This window comes from Bubalus bubalis, chromosome 11 (genome assembly GCF_019923935.1).
Source record: "Bubalus bubalis isolate 160015118507 breed Murrah chromosome 11, NDDB_SH_1, whole genome shotgun sequence".
Classification (NCBI taxonomy): domain Eukaryota; kingdom Metazoa; phylum Chordata; class Mammalia; order Artiodactyla; family Bovidae; genus Bubalus; species Bubalus bubalis.
Window position 1 is genome coordinate 78,615,524 of NC_059167.1, and position 24,309 is coordinate 78,639,832.

General features: G+C 41.1%; 1 protein-coding gene and 2 gene segments (V, D, J or C); all 3 read left to right on the forward strand.

Moving 5' to 3' along the window:
* The first annotated feature begins 6,315 nt into the window (after positions 1–6,315).
* On the forward strand, positions 6,316–7,965 carry LOC112577769. The segment is given in 2 exon segments: positions 6,316–6,594; positions 6,811–7,965. Coding segments are annotated over 2 exon segments (540 nt in total).
* A 609-nt stretch (positions 7,966–8,574) lies between these two features.
* Positions 8,575–10,077, forward strand: LOC102389658 (adenylosuccinate lyase-like). Its single transcript, XM_025296054.2, has one exon. It carries the CDS (start codon positions 8,751–8,753, stop codon positions 10,032–10,034), a length of 1,284 nt encoding a protein of 427 aa, XP_025151839.2. The 5' UTR covers positions 8,575–8,750; the 3' UTR covers positions 10,035–10,077.
* Positions 10,078–16,790: 6,713 nt separating this feature from the next.
* Positions 16,791–22,164, forward strand: LOC112577800. The segment is given in 3 exon segments: positions 16,791–16,830; positions 17,338–17,747; positions 22,150–22,164. Coding segments are annotated over 3 exon segments (465 nt in total).
* Positions 22,165–24,309: the final 2,145 nt, after the last annotated feature.

Below are 24,309 nucleotides of genomic sequence, written 5' to 3' on the forward strand. Positions count from 1 at the left end.
CCACACTGTTCTCCATAGTGGCTGTACTAGTTTGCATTCCCACCAACAGTGTAAAGAGGGTTCCCTTTTCTCCACACCCTCTCCAGCATTTATTGCTTGTAGACTTTTGGATCGCAGCCATTCTGACTGGCGTGAAATGGTACCTCATAGTGGTTTTGATTTGCATTTCTCTGATAATGAGTCATGTTGAGCAACTTTCCATGTGTTTGTTAGCTATCTGTATGTCTTCTTTGGAGAAATGTCTATTTAGTTCTTTGGCCCATTTTTTTGCAGGATATAAAATCAACACACAGAAATACCTTGCATTCCTATACACTAATAATGAGAAAACAGAAAGAGAAATTAAGGAAACAATTCCATTCACCGTTGCAACGGAAAGAATAAACTACTTAGGAATATATCTACCTAAACAAACTAAAGACCTATATATAGAAAACTATAAAACACTGGTGAAAGAAATCAAAGAGGACACTAATAGATGGAGACATATACCATGTTCATGGATTGGAAGAATCAATATTGTGAAAATGAGTATACTACCCAAGCAATTTATAGATTCAATGCAATACCTATCAAGCTACCAACGGTATTCTTCACAGAGCTAGAACAAATAATTTCACAATTTGTATGGAAATACAAAAAACCTCGAATAGCCAAAGCTATCTTGAGAAAGAAGAATGGAACTGGAGGAATCAATCTACCTGACTTCAGGCTCTACTACAAAGCCACAGTCATCAAGACAGTATGGTACTGGCACAAGGACAGAAATATTGATCAATGGAACAAAATAGAAAGCCCAGAGATAAATCAATGCACATATGGACACCTTATCTTTGACAAAGGAGGTAAGAATATACAATGGATTAAAGACAATCTCTTTAACAAGTGGTGCTGGGAAAACTGGTCAACCACTTGTAAAAGAATGAAACTAGAACACTTTCTAACACCGTACACAAAAATTAACTCAAAATGGATTAAAGATCTAAATGTAAGACCAGAAACTATAAAACTCCTAGAGGAGAACATAGGCAAAACACTTTCCGACATACATCACAGCAGGATCCTCTATGACCCACCTCCCAGAATATTGGGAATAAAAGCAAAAATAAACAAATGGGACCTAATTAACCTTAAAAGCTTCTGCACAACAAAGGAAACTATTAGCAAGGTGAAAAGGCAGCCTTCAGAATGGGAGAAAATAATAGCAAATGAAGCAACTGACAAACAACTAATCTCAAAAATATACCAGCAACTCATACAGGTCAACTCCAGAAAAATAAATGATCCAATCAAAAAATGGGCCAAAGAACTAAATAGACATTTCTCCAAAGAAGACAGATGTACTTTTAATAGGCCATAAAATGCCAATAAAATGCCAGAGAAAAAACTTTTAACTTGTTTAAGCACTAGAAATTATTCATCCGAAAGTAAACAGCACAGAGACTTCCTACCACAGTTAAAATATACACATTTTGAGTACACAAAAAGAGAAAGTGAAAAGAAAATCAGATCATCTGGCTTAGCAGTGGGAGACATGCCCCCAAGATGTTAGTCTATGTTGTAACTAATACACAAATTCAACAAAGTTGCAGGATACAAAATTAATCTGCATTCCAATAATGAACTATCTGGAAGAGATATTAAGATAACAATTCTTTTTCCATCACATCAGAAAGAAAATACCTAAGAATAACTTTAAGCAAAGAAGTGTAGATTTGTATATTGAAATCTGTAAGACATTGATTATAGAAATTGAAGACAAAAATTAATGGGAAGATATTTTGTTCTTACAGACCAAAAAAATTCAACTGTTAAAATATCCATACTACCCAAAGCATCCTACAGATTCAATGAAACCTCTATCAAAATTCAATGACATTTTTCATGGAGATAGAATAAACAAACCCTAAGATTTGTATGAGAGACAATAGACTACCAATAGCCAAAGTGAACTAGAGAAAGATCAAAACTGAAGGCATCACATGACCTTATTTCAAACTACATTACAAAATTATAGTAATAAAAACAGTGTGTGTGTGTGGGGGGGAGGTTTGGCATTAAGCAAAGACACAGCAGCCTCTATGGCAAACAGTATGGAGGTTCCTCAAAAAATTAAAATTAGCTCTACTATGATATTCAGCATTTCCACCTCTGAGTATTCATCTGAAGAAAATGAAGTCACTATCTCAAAAAGATATCTGTACCCCTCGTTTATTGCAGTTCATCTACAACAGCTGAGACATGGAAACAACCCAAGTGTCCTTTGACAGATGAATGGATAAAGAAAACATGATAAAAAAATAAATTTTTTCATAGATTTACAACAACATGAATGAATCTTGAGGGCACAATACTAAGTGAAATAATCAGGCAGACCAAGTCAAATACTGTATGAAATCATTTGTATGTGGACTCTAAGACACAGGTGCATGAACACACACACACAGACATATAGACACACAGACACACACACACCCAGACCTCATAGATACAGAGAATAGATTGGGGGTGTAGGGTGTGGAATAGGTGACTATGTTCAAAAGACAGAAACATCTAGTTATAAGAGAAATAAGTCCTGAGGATGCAATATACAGCATGATGACTATAAAAAATTGTTTTAATGATGTCAGTGTGCAAACTCTCTTGACTCTCAAATATATTTTTTTAATTAAAAAAAAAACTGGCTGCTCTGGGTCTTTGCTGCTGCACACGGGCATTCTCTAGGTGCACTAAGCGGGGCTGCTCTTGGTTGCAGTGCACAGGCTTACTGTCCTGCCTTCTCTTGTTGTGAAGCACAGGCTCTAGGAGCACAGGCTTCAGTAGTTGCAGCATGCAGGCTCCAGGGCACGTGGGCTTCAGTAGTTGTGGCACACAGGCTCAGTAGTTGCGGCTCTTGGGCTCTAGAGCAAACCTCCATAGTTGTGATGCCCGGGCTCAGTGGCTCCAGGGCATGTGGAACCTTCCCAGACCAGGGATTGAACCTGTGTCCCCTGCATTGGCAGGTGAACTCCCATCCACTGTACCACCAGGGAAATCCTCTCGAAGTTTGTTTTGCTTTTTTTTTCTAGTACTTTGAACAGTTGAATAACAAGTTTGGAATAGGATGTATAACTACTGGACTGGAGTATCTTTCATTGGATTGAAATATGCAAAACTCAAAATAGGATGCAGTACCCAGATTGGAATGAAAGGTGAGCTTCAGAAGACAATCACCAGAGATGCAAGAGGAAGAACTAGGGAAGATCGGGAACCTCAGTAGTAATTCTGTGCCCTCATATGCTATGTGAGTTTGGGGATTCCTATGAAGGAACCACGGAGAATCCAAGGACAATCTATTATAACATAACTCAGTTAGGTCTTCCCTGGAGGCTCAGTGGTAAAGAATCTGCCTGCCAAATCAGGAGACGTTGGTTCAACCCCTGATACAGGAAGATCCCACATGTCATGGAGCAGCTGATCCTGTGCACCACAACTATTGAGTCTGTGCTCTAGAGCCTGTGCTCCACAGTAAGAGAAGCCACTGCAATGAGAAGTGCAATGACAGAGGAACCCCCTCTCTCTGCAGCTAGAGAACAGCCTGTGTAGCAATGAAGACCCAAAAACACTCTAAATTAATAAATAAATAAAATTATAAAAAGAATAAGTTATTCTTATTGGGGTTTCTTTATGAGGTGTTGAAACAAAAATAAAATGTTTGAAATTTGATTAATTTGATGTAAATGACTTCATTAGATGAAATTACATAATAAAATGAAATAGAATTTTCATTCCTTCAATGTCAAGAAAGGGAAATATTTTTATTTTAGAAAACATATATATTATTAATAGCTTTTAATATTTTTACTGATTAAGCAACATTTTAGGAGAAGTTTTGTCCTCATGACAACTATAATGAGAATTATAAGATTGTACTAAAGAGTATAACTGCATTCATGACAGCAACATGGTCAAATATTTGAATTTAGAAGACCGATTAGTTCTTGCTTCCTAAACCTTTAATAAGCTAATCACAGAGTTACATCACAAATGAATATGATTTTACAGCCATTACCATTTGGTATTCCAATACACATCTGGAGAGATTACAGAAGTCAGAAGCCTATTCTGTGTTCATTTGTCTGTGTGATATCTGCTATTCTGAAGTTATGTATGTGCTAAAGTTACCAGTTCATATGATTTGGTGGGTAAGTGGGAAGAAAAGGGAGTTCATGGTTTATTGTTGGTCTTTTCTAGGGAAAATAGGGAGCAGTTAGTATAATCCATCTTAGAATCAAAATCAGAAAGGCAAGAGAACAATCAGAACCTGAATGAATATTTGCAGTCCCAGAATGATTCATAATGAATTTGTTTCAGATAACATCCCAGATTTTAGAAGAGATTAATTTACTACTAAATTTGGAAGTTTTAATTAAAAATCTCTTTCAATTTCATCCTTCAATATTAAACTCTGGCTTGTCCTTTACCAGGTATTATCATTTATTAGTAAATCACATGGGAAGGCAGAACAATGTTTAGGACAGTCTGAATCTTCCAACCTGAGTGTCAGCACATTCAGACTTGATCCAGCCAGAAGCTATATTTTTTAGAGTCAGAGTCTATAATGCAGCTGAGGGAACATGCACCTTTATTGTCAGGAACTCAGAGCAAGGCCATATCAACAAAGGGGAAAAACCGCCTTCATGCTCTCCCTGCATTGTTGTGGGCATTTGTGGTGTCCTCTACTTAGTTACAAATAATTGGAAACCAGGACATCTGCTGCCTGCCAGCACCCAGAGGTGAAATGGAACAGAGGAGTAGATGTCTCAACTAAATATAAACTCTCTTCTCTGCATCACTCGTTAATGTGTTACTTCGACTTTAAAATCTAAGAACTGGCACTGTTTTAGATCTTTCTGCACTTTCTTTTCTACTTGTCTATTTGCCTTTGGTTCTTTTATATTAATTCATCTATTAAAACAATGAAATCAAATGGAAGATTGACAATGACATTCTACATGATCATGTACAGTATACAAAACTTCAGTCACCAAATAGTGTGGTGTCAACATTTACTAAGTGTTACAGATACCATATTTTGTAAGAGCGCACTGTAGCATTGTGGCACAGAAAAAGTCAGCATGCTTAGCTTGACTTTACAGAGAAAAATAAAGAACCACTAAGAAGAGAAACTGAACACTTTGGGGTAAAAAATATGACATGAGACAATTTAAGGACACCTGATCTAATAAATACAATTCTACTTGTAAAGGCAGCAGGATTGAATATACTGATGCTCTTCAAAGTCTACTAAGTAAAACTCAATGTCAGATTTCAAAGATTAATATTTCTTCCTGTTAAGCATTTCATAAAAAAAAAACCACATACAACTGAATAGATTCTGAAAGTCAGGAGTGATTTTTTATCATTTGATATTGAAGTCACTTTATTTATTGAAAAATATAAACAAAGACCTAGAACCAAGTGAGAAAACAAAAAGATACATTAATTATTTTGGAAAATACTGCCTTTTGTCAAAAAAGCTAAAGGGCTTCCCAGGTTGAGCTAGTGGTAAAGAACCCAGCTGGCAATTCAAGAGACATGAGACGCTGGTTCAATCCCTGGGTCAGGAAGATTCCCTGGAGGAGGGCATGGAAACCCACTCCAGTATTCTTGGCCCTTCCCAGGTGGCGCTAGTGTTAAAGAACCCATCTACCCTTGTGTTGGGAACCCACTCCAGTATTCTTGCCTGCAGAATCCGCAAGGACAGAGGAGCCTGGCAGGTTACAGTCCATGGGGTTGGAAAGAGTTGCACATGACTGAAGCAACAGCACAGCACACACATAAGAAAGCTAAAGATCTGTGAGTTTGTTTTAATGTGCTTACTTTTTAAGAGTCATTAAATTCTGGATAAAGAAATATAAGCATAGGCTAAATGAATGACCAGAATGAACAGTAAGTAGATTACAGGAAGGATTCATAGTGTATACTAATATGTTTTGAATGGGCTGGCAAAATTATTATCAGTGTATGTCAATTTATTTAGTCTTCTGTTTCTCTCAGCTCAAACCTTTAACATGTATGTGTGTTAGTCGCCCAGTCGTGTCCAACTCTTTGGGACCCCATAGACTGTAGTCACCAGATTCCTCTATCCTTGGAATTCTCCAAGCAAGAACACTGGAGTGGGTTGCCATTCCCTTCTCCAGGGGATCTTCTTAACTCAGGGATCAACCAGGGTCTCTTGAATTGCAGGTATATTCTTTACCATCTGAGCCATCAGGGAAGCCCTCACACACATAATACTAACTGCTTTCTCCATGATGCTTTCAGGATCTACCTAACATAATAATCATGGAAAGAAAAGTAGAAAATTAAACATCTGTGAGCCAAAAGTTTTTCCCATCTGTGAAAAAGACCATGTGATCTATGAACATGACAAACCCCACTTCCTGTTTGAAGGAGTCACACAGGAACAAGTACTATGTATATGTGCTTCCAGGCACACAGAGACACTGAACTCTCAGCTTGAGGCAGAACTGAGCACATTTGTGCAGGGGAATTCATGCCTCATGCTGCTCTCCAGGCTGCTCTGGGTGTTCCTGGCCGTCACCTTCTCTGGTAGGGATGCTTCCAAGCCTGGGTGTGAGAGCTCAGGGTGAAAGCCCTGCACACGGACACGTGGAGCTTCACAGGGACTTGGGCAGGAAAGGAGGACTGGGGAAAAAGAAGCATTTTATAATTTCAATTTGGTTTGTCTCTGGATCCTAAATTAATCTAAATCCCACACTATTCTATTTACTACTTCATCTCTGTTTTCTGTTTTTTTCCCTATAGGATCCAGTGTGGCCCAGCAAGTAACTCAAGTCCAGACAGCTGTATCCAGTCAAGTGGGGCAGATAGTCACCCTGAATTGTCGATATGAAGTAAGTTGGACCACGGAATACTACTACATTTTTTGGTATAAACAGCTTCCCAGGGGAGAGATGACTTTTCTTATTCATCAGTATTCAGAATACGGTAACGCAAGGAACGGCCGCTACTTGGTAAACTTCCGTAAAGAACATAAATACATCAGCCTCATCATTTCAGCCTTACAGCTCGAAGACTCTGCAGAGTACTTCTGTGCTCTCTGGGAGCTCACAGTGCTTGAAGTAATGGGAAAAGCTGAACAAAAACCCCAGAGCTTAATAAGAGAGAGCCCCACTGCTTCAGGACCTCAGTTGAAGTGCACACCTGCATATCCCGGAAGAGAGATGGTAGTCCTGTGGTTGCTTCATCTGTGGTCTGGATCAGAAGATTTAATTCTAAATAAAAGCTCCTTCTAGGCTGGTCACCAGGCTACAGCTGGAACCACGTGGGCCTGCCCCACAGGAACTGGAGCCTGAAGAAGACAGGGAATCACTGTGGTTTCTCCCTCCCTTTGGCCCCCCAGTTTCCCACCACTGCTTTGGGTCCCCCATTTGAGCAGGAGGCTGGTAGACACTGGAATTGGGAAAGTACATCTTATCTCCTGCAACTCCTTTCTGGTGGATCCACTTCACAGCTCTTCCCTCCCCTTTCACTAAGAGTTTCCTCTGATTGCCCAGGTTGATACAGGCTTTCAGTTCTTGCTAGTATCTTTGTTGTCCTTAACCCTGCCTGCAAATCTAGAAATATTCCCTTCATTAAACTTTGTAGTTAATTCTTCAAGTAAATCAAAGATCTTTCTATATTTGGAAGCAGGTGTCCACAGTAACTTTCTACTAATACATTCTTCTCTTGAACTTTCAACTTTAAATCAATCATACAGAACATGTGTAAACTTGTTTAAAGCTATAAACTTGCTCCATAATAATTTAAAGTGACTGCTTCACTAAAAGACACTCACATCACAAATCTGGGTATAGTTATCTGGAATCGTTATGAAAATCATTTCCTTAGTCCTTTCTTCTTAGACTTTGTGTCACTTAAGGTACATTCAGGGAAGCAGACCATCAGTGATGTCGAATAAGAGATTAGTTATATATAAAGATTAGAACTCAGACAGTTGCTAGAGTTGATGGAGTAGTCTATACAAGCAGAAAAGATATAAGAACTTTAATGTTCATTGCAGCACTAATTACAGTAGGTGGACATGGAAGCAACCTAAATGTCCAATGATGGAATAATAGATAAAAAAGATATGGCATATATATACAATTGAATATTATTCAGGCATGAGAAAGAACAAAACAGTGCCATTTGCAGTGGCATGGATGGACCCAAAGATTGCCATGCTGAGTGAAGTAAGTCAGACAGAGAAAGACAAGTGTCATTTGATATCTCTTTTATCAGATGGAATTTTAAAAAGTGGTATCTACAAATGAAGGTGTTTACAAAACTGAAATAGAGTCCAGGATGTAGAAAACTAATTATGGTTACCAAAAGGGGAAAGGGATATGAGGGATAAACCGGCAGACTGGGATTCACATATACACACTGCTATATATAAAATAGATAACTAATGAGAACCTTCTGTATAACACAGGAAACTCTACTCAATATTCTATAATGACCTATACAGGAGCACAATCTAAAAAAGAGTGGACATATACAGGAGCACAATCTAAAAAAGGGAGGCGGCCTGCGGGCATGACAGCTACCGTTCGCCGCTTGCTTCCTGTTATGCCAGCCCGGAGACATGCTTCCTGTTTAGCGACAAGTACAAATTCCGGACCTGGCGGCAGCTCTGGCTGTGGCTGGCGGAGGCCGAGCAGACACTGGGTTTGCCTATCACAGATGAACAAATCCAGGAGATGAAATCAAACCTGGACAACATTGACTTCAAGATGGCAGCTGAAGAGGAGAAGCAGTTACAACATGATGTGATGGCCCATGTGCACACGTTTGCCCACTGCTGCCCCAAAGCTGCCCACATTATCCATCTTGGCACCACCTCCTGCTATGTGGGAGACAATACGGACCTGATTATTCTCAGAAATGCATTTGACCTGCTATCGCCAAAGCTTGCCAGGGTGATCTCTCGGCTTGCTGACTTTGCCAAGGAACAAGCCTATCTCCCCACCTTAGGTTTCACACATTTCCAGCCTGCTCAGCTGACCACAGTTGGGAAACGCTGCTGTCTCTGGATTCAGGATCTATGCATGGATCTCCAGAACCTGAAGCGTGTCCGGGATGAGCTGCACTTCCGAGGCGTGAAGGGTACCACTGGCACCCAGGCCAGCTTCCTGCAGCTCTTCGAGGGAGATGACCAAAAGGTAGAACAGCTTGACAAGATGGTGACAGAAAAGGCAGGATTCAAAAGCTCTTTTCTATTTATTTCTAGGGCTTTTATCATCACAGGGCAGACCTATACACGAAAAGTAGATATTGAGGTGCTCTCTGTGCTGGCTAGCTTGGGGGCGTCGGTGCACAAGGTTTGTACCGACATACGACTCCTGGCAAACCTCAGGGAGATGGAGGAGCCCTTTGAAAAACAGCAGATCGGCTCAAGTGCAATGCCATACAAGCGGAACCCTATGCGCTCAGAGCGGTGCTGCAGCCTGGCCCGGCACCTGATGGCCCTTGTCATGGACCCCCTGCAGACGGCATCTGTGCAGTGGTTTGAACGCACACTCGATGACAGTGCCAACCAACGTATCTGTTTGGCGGAGGCGTTTCTCACTGCAAATACTGTACTGAATACGTTGCAGAACATTTCTGAAGGATTGGTGGTATACCCCAAAGTCATTGAGCTGCACATTCGGCAGGAGCTGCCTTTCATGGCCACAGAGAACATGGTCATGGCCATGGTGAAAGCCGGGGGTAACCGCCAGGATTGCCATGAGAAAATCAGAGTGCTCTCGCAGCAGGCAGCTGCCGTGGTCAAGCAGGAAGGGGGTGACAATGACCTCATCGAGCGCATCCAGGCTGACGCCTACTTCAGTCCAATCCACTCCCAGTTGGACCATTTGCTGGACCCTTCTTCTTTCACCGGCCGTGTATCTCAGCAGGTACAGAGATTCTTAGAAGAGGAGGTGTGTCCCCTGTTAAAACCATATGAAAGCGTGATGAAGGTGAAGGCAGAATTATGTCTGTAGAGTTGGAAGAGAATTAAACAAAAACCATTGTTGGCTCTGTTAACTTTTAAAAAAAATCAAATAATCAAAATAATAATCAAAAATAAATCAAAATAATAAATTATCAATAGATAATCAAAAAATAAATATCAAAACCCTATGAGATAGGTTTTATTGTTTCATTTTTTTTAATCTTTGGGAAATGAGCCATAATTTTCCTAACTGTGAAATGCTTCTCTACCTATATAAGTACACATATAACTGATTCACTTTGCTGTACAACAGAAACTAACATTGTAAAGCAACTATACTCCAATAAAAATTAATTTTAAAAATAGAGATAATAAATCTACTGGAAAAAATAAGAGTTTTCAGAACTTTCAAGAAACAGTGATACCTGACTTCTCATCCAGACCAATAGAAGTTACAAAGGAGAAGTATTTTAAAGTGTTTAAGAAAATAAACAAATAAAACTTTCAAGCTAGCTTCTTATGAAAATGAAGATATATATTAAAATGTCTGTGTTGAATATCAATGCTAAGAGGGTGGAAAGTCAATGTGCAGGCTTTTAAACTATATTTGCAATGCATATTTCTGGAAAAGGACTCAAATGAAAAAAATATATAAAGCACATACAAATTAATCAGTAAAGAAAACAGTCAGGAAGAATGGGACAATCTTGGAGATCCAATTCAGAAATTTGATATTCAATACCTAATAAATATACTAAAAAGAATATTATTATTCATCAGGCAAGTGAAAATAAAGCTTCCTCTGAGTGCTCCATCTGTGTCTTTTTAGCACCCTGAATGTACTAATGTAGCTAGGAGAATATGACCCAAGAGGACAGGGAAAAATAATGACTGTCTCAAAGAAAATAAGTGATTAAATACATTTCCTTTGGTTTCCCTCATCAAACCAATGTGGAGGGAAAAAAAAAAAAAAAAAGAATAACAAGTCACAGATTCTGGATATTGAAGAAAAGGCAGGTTTCACTAGAAAAAAAGAAAGATGGTATTTTTTGAGCTTATTCTATGTCAGGCACTGTGGTATGCATTTCAGACTAATCATCTAATTTAAATATCAAAACCCTATGAGATAGGTTTTATTGTTTCATTTTTTTTAATCTTTGGGAAATGAGCCATAACTTTCCTAACTGTGAAATGCTTCTCTACCTTTTATTATCAACCAGAGTGTAGCATTTTTAGGGGGCTCCTGAGGAGCAAGGTCTGGACTATGGAGAAGCACTTGGACTCAAAATAGGGTGGCTGGACATCTGAGTGATGGTGACATTACTGGTTTAAACTGAAACCAAAAGTGAGCTAGAATAGAAGATTCCAAACCTAGGCACAAAGTCCCAGGATGAGTGGATGAGGAAATCATCCACTAACCAGTTAACAGTGCTGAATGTTTTAGCAAGTTTTTTTATATAATAGAATGCTGGGAATATTGAAGGCTACGATGGGGTATTATACTTTAAACACTCCTGTGATGCTATCTTCCCAAATATCTACATGGTGTTATTTCTGAAGTTCCTTTACATCTTCACTCATCTTTACCTGGTGAATTCTTTATTTAAATCTTTCTATTTTCCTTCCTTGAGAATCAGACTCCGGCACACTGCATGTAGCAGGCATGAAAGCTGAAGCACTGCCACCTGGGGTCCTACTCAGAGGTTTTGTGATACTTACACTGGCTTCCTTGCTGCCCTCTGTGCTGAGTCTCTTCAGTTGTGTCCGACTACAACCCCATGGCCTGTAGCCCACCAGGCTCCTCTGTACGTGGGATTCTCCAGGCAAGAATACTAGAGTGGGGTTGCCATGCCCTCCTCCAGGGGACCTCCCCCACCCAGGGATCAAACCCACACCTCTTAGATCCCCTACACTGACACTCCTATACTCCTTTACCACTAGCACCACCTGGGAAGCACTAAATTGTGAGGAAGTCTAGTTAAGTTCAGGAAGCAACAGTTTAAACTGGACATGGAACAACAGACTGGTTCCAAATAGGAAAATGAGTACATCAAGGCTGTATATTGTCACCCTGCTTATTTAACTTATACGCAGAGTAAGTCATGAGAAAAGCTGGGCTGGAATAAGCACAAGCTGGAATCAAGATTGCCAGGAGAAACATCAATAACTTCGGATATGCAGATGACACCACCCTTATAGCAGAAAGTGAAGAGGAACTAAAGAGTCTCTTGATGAAAGTGAAAGGGGTGAGTGAAACAGTTGGCTTAAAGCTCAACATTCAGAAAACTAAGATCATGGCATCTGGTCCCATCACTTCATGGGAAATAGATGGGGAAACAGTGGAAACAGTGTCAGACTTTATTTTTTTGGGCTTCAAAATCACTGCAGATGGTGATTGCAGCCATGAAATTAAAAGAAGGTTATTCATTGGAAGGAAAGTTATGACCAACCTAGATAGCATATTCAAAAGCAGGGATATTATAACCTTGCCAACAAAGGTCCGTCTAGTCAAGGCTATGGTTTTTCCAGTGGTCATGTATGGATGTGAGAGTTGGACTGTGAAGAAAGCTGAGCACCAAAGAATTGATGCTTTTGAACTGTGGTGTTGGAGAAGACTCTTGAGAGTCCCTTGGACTGCAAGGAGATCCAACCAGTCCATTCTAAAGGAGATCAGTCCTGGGTGTTCATTGGAAGGACTGATGCTGAAGCCGAAACTCCAATACTTTGGCCACCTCATGTGATGAGTTGACTCACTGGAAAAGACCCTGATGCTGGGAGGGATTGGGGGCAGGAGGAGAAGGGGACGACACAGGATGAGATGGCTGGATGGCATTACCGACTTGATGGACATGAATTTGAGTAAACTCCAGGAGTTGGTGATGGACAGGGAGGCCTGGAATGCTGTGGTTCATGGGGACACAAAGAGTCGGACATGACAGAGACTGAAATGAATATTGATGTGTGTGTGTGTGTGTGTGTGTGTGTGTGTGTGTGTGTGAATCCCACAGACAAAGAAACCTGGTGGACTGTAGTCCACAGGGCTGCAAAGAGTTGGACACGACTGAGCATATATATAATAAATGTTTTATTTTTCACATAGTACAGTCATGTGCAGTTCTACAGGTCAGTAGATATTATTCTAACTTATTTAGTTCTTTTTCTTAATGATAATAACCTTTAGTGAAATATCTTAACACAAAAATAATGCGTTTCCATTACAGAAAATATGATCAGTCAGGTAAAGACATAAAAAAGAAATAAAATTAGGAGGGAGAACAAGATGGCAGAGGAGTAGGTGGACATGAGGTACTTCTCTCTCCATGGATAACATAAGGAATACACCTTCAGACACAGAAGTACATGCAGAACACCAACTGAGAGTGGACAGGAGTATCTGATCAGCAGAAAAGAGTACATAGACCCACACAAAACTCGGTAGGAGAAGAAACAAGGGGGGTTGGAAATAGGAGTGTTAGTAGGACTGGATCTGCTCTCAGCAGGTGGGGGAACTGAAGCAGGGGTCCAATCCCCACACTGGAGCAATTGTCTGAGTCAGAGAAGAAACATTTAAGGCTCAGAGTGAAACAGCTGATCTGTGGCAGCCTAAATGGAATGAAAATCAGAGGGTCCTTGCCACAGCCATACAGACCCCAGATGGCACAGTGGCTGGGAGCTGGAGTTTAGGGATTGTGGAGCAATCCCTGGGCAAGGGCTGCTGTTGACTGCACAGACAGATGGAGGGGACGTGAGGGAGGAGTTTGTGGTGTGCAATGCCTGTGCAGAAAAGCTGGGCAGCCATGGAAGCAAGGCGATCCTGCTGAGTCACGCGTAGGGGGTGGAGCCATCACTATAGCCTCTCTCTCCCTACACGCCAGCGTCGGCAACTGAACAATAGGGAGGCTGGCCCATCAAACACCTGAGCACTGAACTACGGAGTAGGACCCCACCCAGGGTGCCCCATTAAGTGCCTGATGCGCCCCTCTATAGAGTAGGACCCCAGCTGGTGGGGCTCCTCTATGTGCCTGATGCACCTGAGCAACAGAGAAGGACCCCAACCAAGGAAGCCCTCTAAGTGCCTGAAGGGGCAGAGCCTTGAAGAAAGACTGGTCAAAGAGGCCTTCTGATGTCCAGCTACAAGAGGCTCAAAAAGACTCTGATAGGGCGATAAGTCCTGGGGTGGAGGCAGTCCGTGTCCCTGCACATTTGGCGCTGCCAGGGTCCTCACAAGCCAGGCAGCTGTGCCACCTTCATGCTCAACTCTCACTGGGGCAGAGCTGCCACAGGCAAAAAAAGTCTTGCGCCTATGCACACAAGGTAGCTTCGGTAGTGTCCAACTCTTTGAGACCCTGTAGACTGGCCTACCTGGAGAAGGAAATGGCAACCCACTCCAGTATTCTTGCCTGGAGAATCCCAGGGACAGAGGAGCCTAGTGGGCTGCTGTCTATAGGGTCGCACAGAGTCGGACATGACTGAAGTGACTTAGCAGCAGCAGCAGACTGGCCTACCATGTTTCTCTGTCGGGGGTTTGGGGGGGTGGGGGTTCTCCAGGCAAGAATACTGAAGCGTATTGGCCCATTCTGGCTGCCATACCCTTCTAGAGCACTATATTTCCTGCTGCCCTAGCCGCCAACTCTCCTGAGTAACTGGTGCTGCCAGAACCCCTGCAACACAAGCAGCTGCACCACCTCCATATCTGGCCCTCACAGCGGCAAACCCAAGTCCTTCAGGGCAGCCTCAGGGGCAAACCCCAGTGGATGACCCACATGCAGAGGTGGAAACAAAACCACAATTGAAACCCAAGGGCAGTGTGACTAAGGAAGAAGATCCAAAAACCTTCCATCAGCTGTACAAGCTGCAAATTAAATCCACGCATGGACCATATGGGGTCGCTGTTGCAATGAGCTGATTCTAAAATGTGACCCTTTTATGTTACTTCTGTACAAGGTGTTCTAGCATATTTAACTCCCTCATAAATCCTTCTTTCTTCTCCACCTGGTACTGAAGGAAACTGGTTATTCCATACTTGTTATTTCATATATACTGTGTCAAAATGTTCTAGAAGTCATTGGCGCTCATTGATCCTTTCCATGGGAAAATGAAAAAGTTGCTTGCTTAGAATACTTTCAACAATTTTAGACCTGGAAGTGCTCCCCAAATATTTTCTACTGATTTTCCTTTCCCATGATATATGAGCAAAGAACTCAACATACCACTATTTTTTTCCACATTAATGTGAGTATCTAACGTGTTTGGATTATTGTAATTGGCTGATTCAACTAACATTAAGATATCTTTTGGATTTAGCTCTTTTTCAGAGTTAATTTTTTTTTTTACTGTTACTGTTTATATATATATATATATATATTTTATTTTTTTTTTTTTTTTTTTTTTTTTTTTTTTGCCTGTGGGATCTTAGTTCCCCACATACACCCTGCAATGGAAATTTGGAGACCTAACCACTGGACTGCCAGAGGATTCTCTACTGGGTATTTCTTGAAGGAAGAGTGAATGATCCATATATACATTAAAAATAGCCACATATACTATAATTCCTACACAAGTGCTTTCTACTGGTCACGGTTCTATAATGTGGTTTAGAAAAAAAGGAAAGGAATGGGAAGCAATTATAGTTTACTGCTGACTGTTTCGGAGAAGGCAATGGCACCCCACTCCAGTACTCTTGCCTAGAAAATCCCATGGGCGGAGGAGCCTGGTAGGCTGCAGTCCATGGGGTCGTGAAGAGTTGTACACGACTGAGCGACTTCACTTTCATTTTTCACTTTCATGCATTGGAGAAGGAAATGGCAACCCACTCCAGTGTTCTTTCCTGAAGAATCCCAGGGACTGGGGAGCCTGGTGGGCTGCTGTCATGAGGTTGCACAGAGTCAGACACGACTGAAGCGACTTAGCAGCAGCAGCAGCAGCTGACTGTTTACAACAGGCTGACTCTGAAGTAGGTGTTATTGTCTCAATTTTATAGACGAAGAAATTGAGGCTCCAAGGAGAGACTTGCCCTAGGTCACAAGGTGAAAGAGCTGGGATTTGGATTTAGGTCTGTCTTGACTCTGAATTTGTGCCTTTTCTTCTTCTCCTCCACTTCCTGTTTTGGTGACTGATTCTACATCAAATATCTTTTCCTAGCTGGTCAGTAGGGACTAGTGAGGGGTCCTCTTCTCCGTTTAATATCTGTTAAGTGAATTTGAGTAGCAGATGTAAGGTGTGGACTTAGTGTGATTACAAAAGGACACCAGGGTGTCAGGAGGTGAAAGGTCCAGTTCAGATGGCCTCATTTGCTCTTTTGTGGAATAAGATTAAGATTTCATCTTACATTGGAACCAATGGGATATTTCTGGGCATGAATGACCACCTCAGATGGATTATTCTCAGAGCTCCATGAATACGAGACTGACTACAGTGGATGAGCACCTTCTGGAACTGTGGAAAATCGATGAGGAATAAGGAGCCCAGTGGAGTCTATCCTTTGAAATATTTGTTTCATTCAGCCCAAATCTTTAGAGGGTTAGAACATAGCAAAGACCTAAAAGGAAATCCAGGCTGCTGTGCTGTTGTGTTAGAAGTCTTTACCACTCTTCTTCTTCCTGAGTGCTCAGTTGAACCTTGAGGGGAAGCCCATTCTGAGGAGCTGTTGCCCTACTATTGGCTTGCTTCTGGGGACAGCCCCGTGTGAGAGCTGCTAGTGTGGGCTCTGGAAGTTGCTGCTACGTCTCTTCCCTGGTTCATAGCCTGGTCCAGGCTCAGACTCAGCAACAGAACTTAGACACTGGGTCCTGGTTTACTCTAGAATATGAGGCAGATGACAAGAGTGACCATGCTCCTGACCTTGGGTGAGTTATTATGGCATTAAGAGAAACTGGGATCTGGGTCCAGACAAGGATCTACAACCCTGCCTGCTATCATTGCTCTTTATTCAAGATGCTGAGGGATGGCTTTGGGGTCCTATTTTTCTCCAGGCTGTTCCTTGGCATTTATGTCAGGAGTGAGAGAAATAAAGACATTTGGGGTTACTGAGCTCTCGTCTATCCATGGGAGTAAGAAATTAGACCTGCCACTTCTGTTCATGTGTTCCTGGGATTCTTCAGAATAAATATATATAAAACAATGTGTCCCAAAACATGAGTGAGAAGTAAATTGTCTGTTCATGTGTTCCTGGGAAATCCTCAGAATAATTATTTTAAAAAATGTGTCCCAAAACACAGGTGGGAAGTAAATTGTGTGTGTCTGTATATGGTGGGGGAAATAGGGGATTTACTTGCAAAAGAACCTGGAGGGTGCTGAGTTGGACCTTCAATTTGATTTCAAAATAGGAGCTAGTGTGTTTTTTACTTCCACAGGTACTTTGAGTCTTGCTAAGACCTCCCAGCCTATCTTCATTGACTCATACGAAAGACAAGAAGTGAACATATCCTGTAACCACACCACAATAGCTACAAGTGACAATATCTTCTGGTATCGACAGTTCCCCAACCAGGGACCACGATTTATCATTCAAGGATATAAGACAAACGTGGAAAATGAAGTGGCGTCTCTGTTAATTCCTCCTGACAGCAAGTTCAGCACCCTGAGCCTGCCCCGGGCTTCCCTGAGAGATGCCGCTGTGTACTACTGCATCGTGCAAGACGCACACTGCGACAGATGGGGCTGCACCTGTGCAGTATCCCCGTGTGGGGTGGGAGTCACAGCCCAGGGGATCCCCAAAGCAGTACCTTCTAAAGTGTTTATTTTACTGTATTATTTTCAGAAGGTATTAGCAAATCCATGTATTACTTTAATAAATGCTGGAGAGGGTGTGGAGAAAAGGGAACCCTCTTACACTGTTGGTGGGAATGCAAACTAGTACAGCCACTATGGAGAACAGTGTGGAGATTCCTTAAAAAACTGGAAATAGAACTGCCTTATGATCCAGCAATCCCACTGCTGGGCATACACACTGAGGAAACCAGAAGGGAAAGAGACACGTGTACCCCTATGTTCATCGCAGCACTGTTTATAATAGCCAGGACATGGAAGCAAACTAGATGTCCATCAGCAGATGAATGGATAAGAAAGCTATGGTACATATACACAATGGAGTACTACTCAGCCATTAAAAAGAATACATTTGCATCAGTTCTAATGGAGCCTATTATACAGAGTGAAGTAAGCCAGAAAGAAAAACACCAATACAGTATACTAATGCATATATATGGAATTTAGAAAGATGGTAACAATAACCCTGTGTATGAGACAGCAAAAGAGACACTGATGTATAGAACAGTCTTATGGACTCTGTGGGAGAGGGAGAGGGTGGGAAGATTTGAGAGAATGGCATTGAAACATGTAAAATATCATGTATGAAATGAGTTGCCAGTCCAGGTTCGATGCACGATACTGGATGCTTGGGGCTAGTGCACTGGGACGACCCAGAGGGATGGTATGGGGAGGGAGGAGGGAGGAGGGTTCAGGGTGGGGAACACATGTATACCTGTGGCGGATTCATTTTGATATTTGGCAAAACTAATACAATTATGTAAAGTTTAAAAATAAAATAAAATAAAAAAAATAAAAAAAAATAAATTGCACTTTAAGGAAAAAAAAAGTTAAAAAAATATTGGTCTTATTTATTTTTAAAATAGGTATTCCATTTCTATGGTCTAAAATTCAAAAAACACAAAAGGGTGTGCTGCCTTTGTCTCTGAGCTGCTCAATTATACAAAAGGAGACAATCTATGGTATGTATACTGTTGTCACTTAGCTCACTGATGCCCGTCAGTTCATGCACACGCATGCACACACACACTACATACCCTTACATGCACATTGCATGCAGTCAGTTTAGACAACAAGCTTCTCAGCTTTTGAAAAATTCAGTCTAAGTGTCAGGCAATTATTGTCACACAAATTTTGAGCATTTCTTTGGCATTCTAAGCCCCCACAAGATTCTTTCCAAGTCTGCTCTGTGTTTGGATCTTTTACTCTCTGTTACCCCTCTTTCTCTTTTTTTTTTTTGTCCCATTCCCTTGTTGTGGATGGCATGGCAAATAGAATGGGGATGATGGTGGGGGGAGCGGAAAAGTTTTTTGATTCTGATTGGTATCATAGACTATTTTTGCAATATATTAAGCAGAAACATAGGGATTTTGGGTCATTATCAGTTTTCAGAGGTGAGTCCTTTGGGGACCAAAGGGAGACAGGAATAATGGCAAAGTTCCTGGGAATCTTGCTACTGAGCCTGCAGCTTAGTCAGGATTGTGAGGATATTATTATTAGTGTTTCAGTGGAGAGTTGTCTCTGATTTTGGCAACAAGGAATGCAACAGTTGATGATATTTTCTACTGAGACCCACCCCATGGAATGGGTTTTAAGCCAACTTTTTCACTCTCCTCTTTCACTTTCATCAAGAGGCTCTTCAGTTCTTCTTCACTTTCTGACATAAGGGTGGTATCATCTGCATATCTGCGGGTATTGATATTTCTCCTGGCAAATTGATTCCAGCTTGTGCTTCATCCAGCCCAGCGTTTCTCATGATGTACTCTGCACATAAGTTTAATAAGCAGGATGACAATACACAGCCTTGACGTACTCCTTTCCCGATTTGGAACCAGTCAGTTATTCCATGTCCGGTTCTAACTGTTGCCTCCTGACCTGCATACAGATTTCTCAAGAGGCAGGTCAGGTGGTCTGGTATTCCCATCTCTTTAAGAATTTCCCACAGTTTGTTGTGATCTACAAGGTCAAATGCTTTAGCATAATCAATAAAGCAGAAGTAGATGTTTTTCTGGAATTCTCTTACTTTTTCTATACTCCAACGGGTATTTGCAACTTGATCTCTTGTTCCTCTGCCTTTTCTAAAACCAGCATGAACATCTGAAATTTCATGGTTCACATACTGTTGAAGCCTGGCTTGGAGAATTTTGAGCATTACTTTGCTAGCATGTGAGATGAGTGCAATTGTGTGGTAGTTTGAACATTCTTTGGCATTGCCCTTTGTTACTGGAATGAGAACTGACCTTTTCCAGTCCTGTAAGCACTGCTGAGTTTTCCAAATTTGCTGACATATTGAGTGCAGCACTTTCACAGCATCATCTTTCAGGATTTGAAATAGCTCAACTGGAATTTCATCACCTCCACTGGCTTTGTTCATAGTGATGTTTCCTAAGTCCCACTTGACTTCACATTCCAGGATGTCCGGCTCTAGGTGAGTTATCACATCATCGTTATTATCTTGGTCATGAAGATCTTTTTGGTACAGTTCTGTGTATTCTTGCCACCTCTTCTTAATATCTTCTGCTTCTGTTAGGTCCTTACCGTTTCTGTCCTTTATTGAGCCCATCTTTGCATGAAATGTTCCCTTGGTATCTCTAATTTTATTGACGTGATCTCCAGTCTTTCCCATTCTGTTGTTTTCCTCTATTACTTTGCATTGATTGCTGATGAAGGCTTTCTTATCTCTCCTTGCTATTCTTTGGAACTCTGCATTCAGATGCTTATATCTTTCCTTTTCTCCTTTGCTTTTCACTTCTCTTCTTTTCACAGCTATTTGTAAGGCCTCCTCAGACAGCCATTTTGCTTTTTTGCATTTCTTTTCCATGGGGATGGTCTTGATCCCTGTCTCCTGTAGAATGTCACGAACCTCTGTCCATAGTTCATCAGGCACTCTGTCTATCAGATCTAATCCCTGAATCTATTTCTAAGATCATGGAATCTGGTCCCATCACTTCATGGAAAATAGATGAGGAAACAGTGGAAACAATGACAGACTTTATTTTGGGGGGCTCCAAAATCACTGTGGATGGTGAGTGCAGCCATGAAATTAAAAGATGTTTGCTCCTTGGAAGAAAAGTTATGACCAACCTAGACAGCACGTTAAAAAGCAGAGACATTACTTTGCCAACAAAGGTCCATATAGTCAAAGCTATGGTTTTTCCAATAGTCATGTATGGATGTGAGAGTTGGACTATAAAGAAAGCTGAGTGCCGAAGAATTGATGCTTTTGAACTGTGGTGTTGGAGAAGACTCTTGAGAGTCCCTTGGACTGCAAGGAAGTCCAACCAGTCCATCCTAAAGGAGATCAGTCCTGGGTGTTCATTGGAAGGACTGATGCTAAAGCTGAAACTCCAATACCTCATGTGATGAGTTGACTCATTGGAAAAGACCCTGATTCGGGGAGGGATTGGGAGCAGGAAGAGAAGGGGACGACAGAGGATGAAATAGCTGGATGGCATCACTGACTCGATGGATGTGAGTTTGAGTGAACTCTGGGAGTTGGTGATGGACAGGGAGCCCTGGCGTTCTATGATTCATGGGGTCACAAAAGGAGTCATACACGACTGAGCGACTGAACTGAACTGAACTGATGGTAGGCATTGGTCTCGTGGTTAAAGATACCTTATTCTGCAATACAGACAAGTTTCCTGCACATATGGATTTTTTTATTCTACTATGGGGAGATAGGACAAGAAAACAAACTAATGACTTCAAAACTTAAGCAACATTAATAAAATAAAACAGCATAAAATTAAAAAGAATCACAGTGGTTATGTGCTCAGTTGCTCATTGTTCTACAAACTCCAACTGAGTCTTGAATTTCAAAAAAAAGGGGTTAAAAGCAGTGTTAAGATCTGGGGTAAGGAAGAGTTTTCAAATGCAGTAAGGGTCCTAAGGCAGGGGGAAATTTGATTTATTTGTGAAAGAAAGATGGCTGGGATATTATGATATATATTATGATATTCCCATAAAGTAGTGAAAAAAGAGAGGTGGGTAATAATGGCAAAGAGGTAATCAGGAGCTCAGTCTTATGTGGACTTATAACATTATGGTCAGATTTATATTTTATTCTACATGTAACAGGAAGCATTTGAAGGGTTTTGGGGTGATCTAATCTAATTTATAATTTTAGAGGGATCACGGTCTGTGCCCTGAGGAATAGCTCATTGAGGAAGTCTGGGACAACATTAGGCCTTAAAGACAATTAGGAAGACCTTGTAAGAGACTCAGTGAGACCTGACAGAGACCTGATGAAGGCCAAGTTCTGGGAGGGGTCCTGTAGAGTGGTCACTTTTTTTTTTATGTGAAAAATTTTAAAAGCAAGCTATTTTAACAGCAATTGGTTAAAACAATCTTTCCCCATGCTCACTGCTCCTGTATCACACTTCCCCTTGTTTCAGGTAGTATTGGAGTAGCTTCAGACATTTTTGGGAATCCAGTTATAGGGGTGAGATTGAGTTGAGGACACATTTAGTTTGCATCAAATGAGATATATTAATGTGATTCACAGTGACTTCTGTGTATAGGTAAGTTTTTGCTAGTCAATCCTACTGTAGGAATTGCATCCAGAAATATTCCTTCACACTACTATGTCCACTCACCCAGCATTAAGACATGAAACTTCAAAAAACTAGCTTGGGCATGTTCTATGGTCCTCAGTACTTCAGTATATAGTTAGAAGAGGAGAATCAAAGTTTAAGATATACAGATTGTGTCATATAATTTAGTAATTTGCCTATTCTAGGTCTCATGTAAATGGAATAAATCATATAGTATTTGTCCTTTTGTGCCTGGCTTATTTCACTTTAGCATAATGTCTTCCAGGTTCACCCATTTTGTAGCATGTGTCAAAATTTCATTCTTTTTAAAGGCAGAATAATATTCCATTGTAGATATGCAACATTTTTGTTTATCTATTTATCAGTTGAAATGTGATATTTTAAATCTGAGACTTGAAGGATAAGAAAGATTTGAGCAAAGCTGGCTAAATTAATGGAGGTGAACATCAGGAATATAAGAAAAGATAGAAGAAGTAGTCTGGGGCCACAGCATTCAAATATTTGTGAAGAGTATGGATTTTATTCAAACTATAAGGACAAAGCTGTTGGCTAAATGAAAACTCCACATGGATATGATATAATTTCTATTTTAATATTGTCATCCTTGCTGCAATGTAGTGAGCAAGGAGTGACTATTGTTTTGTGAATGCATTCAAGATGTATTTATCTCTTCCAACAGTTTTTTTTTTTTTAAACTGAGATATAATTGACATATAACATTGTGTAAGTTTAAAGTGTACAATGTTTTGATTTGACATATTTATATATTGCACTACAATTCAGTTCAGTTCAGTCACTCAGTCGTGTTTGACTCTTTGCAACCCCATGAACCACAGCATGCCAGGCCTCCCTGTCCATCACCAACTCTCGGAATCCACCCAAACCCATGTTTATTGTGTCGGTGATGCCATCCAACCATCTCATCCTCTGTAGTCCCGTTCTCCTCCTGCACTTAGTCTTTCCCAGCATCAGAGTCTTTTCAAATGAGTCAGCTCTTCACATCAGGTGGCCAAAATATTGGAGTTTCAGCTTCAACATCAGTCCTTCTAATGAACACCCAGGACTGATCTTCTTTAGGATGGACTGTTTGGATCTCCTTGCAGTCCAAGGGACTGTCAAGAGTCTTCTCCAACACCACAGTTCAAAAGCATCAATTCTTCGGCACTCAGCTTTCTTTATAGTCCAACTGTCACATCCATATATGACCACTGGAAAAACCATAGCCTTGACAAGACGGACCTTTGTTGACAAGGTAATGTCTGCTTTTTAATATGCTGTCTAGGTTGGCATTGGAGAAGGAAATGGCAACCCACTCCAGTGTTCTTGCCTGGAGAATCCCAGGGACAGGGGAGCCTGATGGGCTGCCGTCTACAGGGTCGCACAGAGTCGGACACGACTGAAGCGACTTAGCAGCAGCAGCAGCAGGTTGGTCATAACTTTCCTTCCAAGGAGTAAGCGTCTTTTAATTTCATGTCTGCAATCACCATCTGCAGTGATTTTGGAGCCCTAAAAAATAAAGCCAGCCACTGTTTCCCCATCTATTTGCCATGAAGTAATGGGACCGGATGCCATGATCTTAGTTTTCTGAACATTGAACTTTAAGCCAACTTTTTCACTCTCCTCTTTCACTTTCATCAAGGGGCTTCTGAGTTCCTCTTCACTTTCTGCCATAAGGGTGGTGTCATCTGCATATCTGAGTTTATTGATATTTCTCCCGGCAATCTTGATTCCAGCCTGTGCTTCCTCCAGCTCAGCGTTTCTCATGATGTACTCTGCATATAAGTTAAATAAGCAGGGTGACGATACATAGCTTTGACGTACTCCTTTTCCTCTTTGGAACCAGTCTGTTGTTCCATGTCCAGTTCTAACTGTTGCTTCCTGACCTGCATACAGGTTTCTCAAGAGACAGATCAGGTGGTCTGGTATTCCCATCTCTTTCAGAATTTTCCACAGTTTCTTGTGATCCACACAGTCAAAGGCTTTGGCATAGTCAGTAAAGCA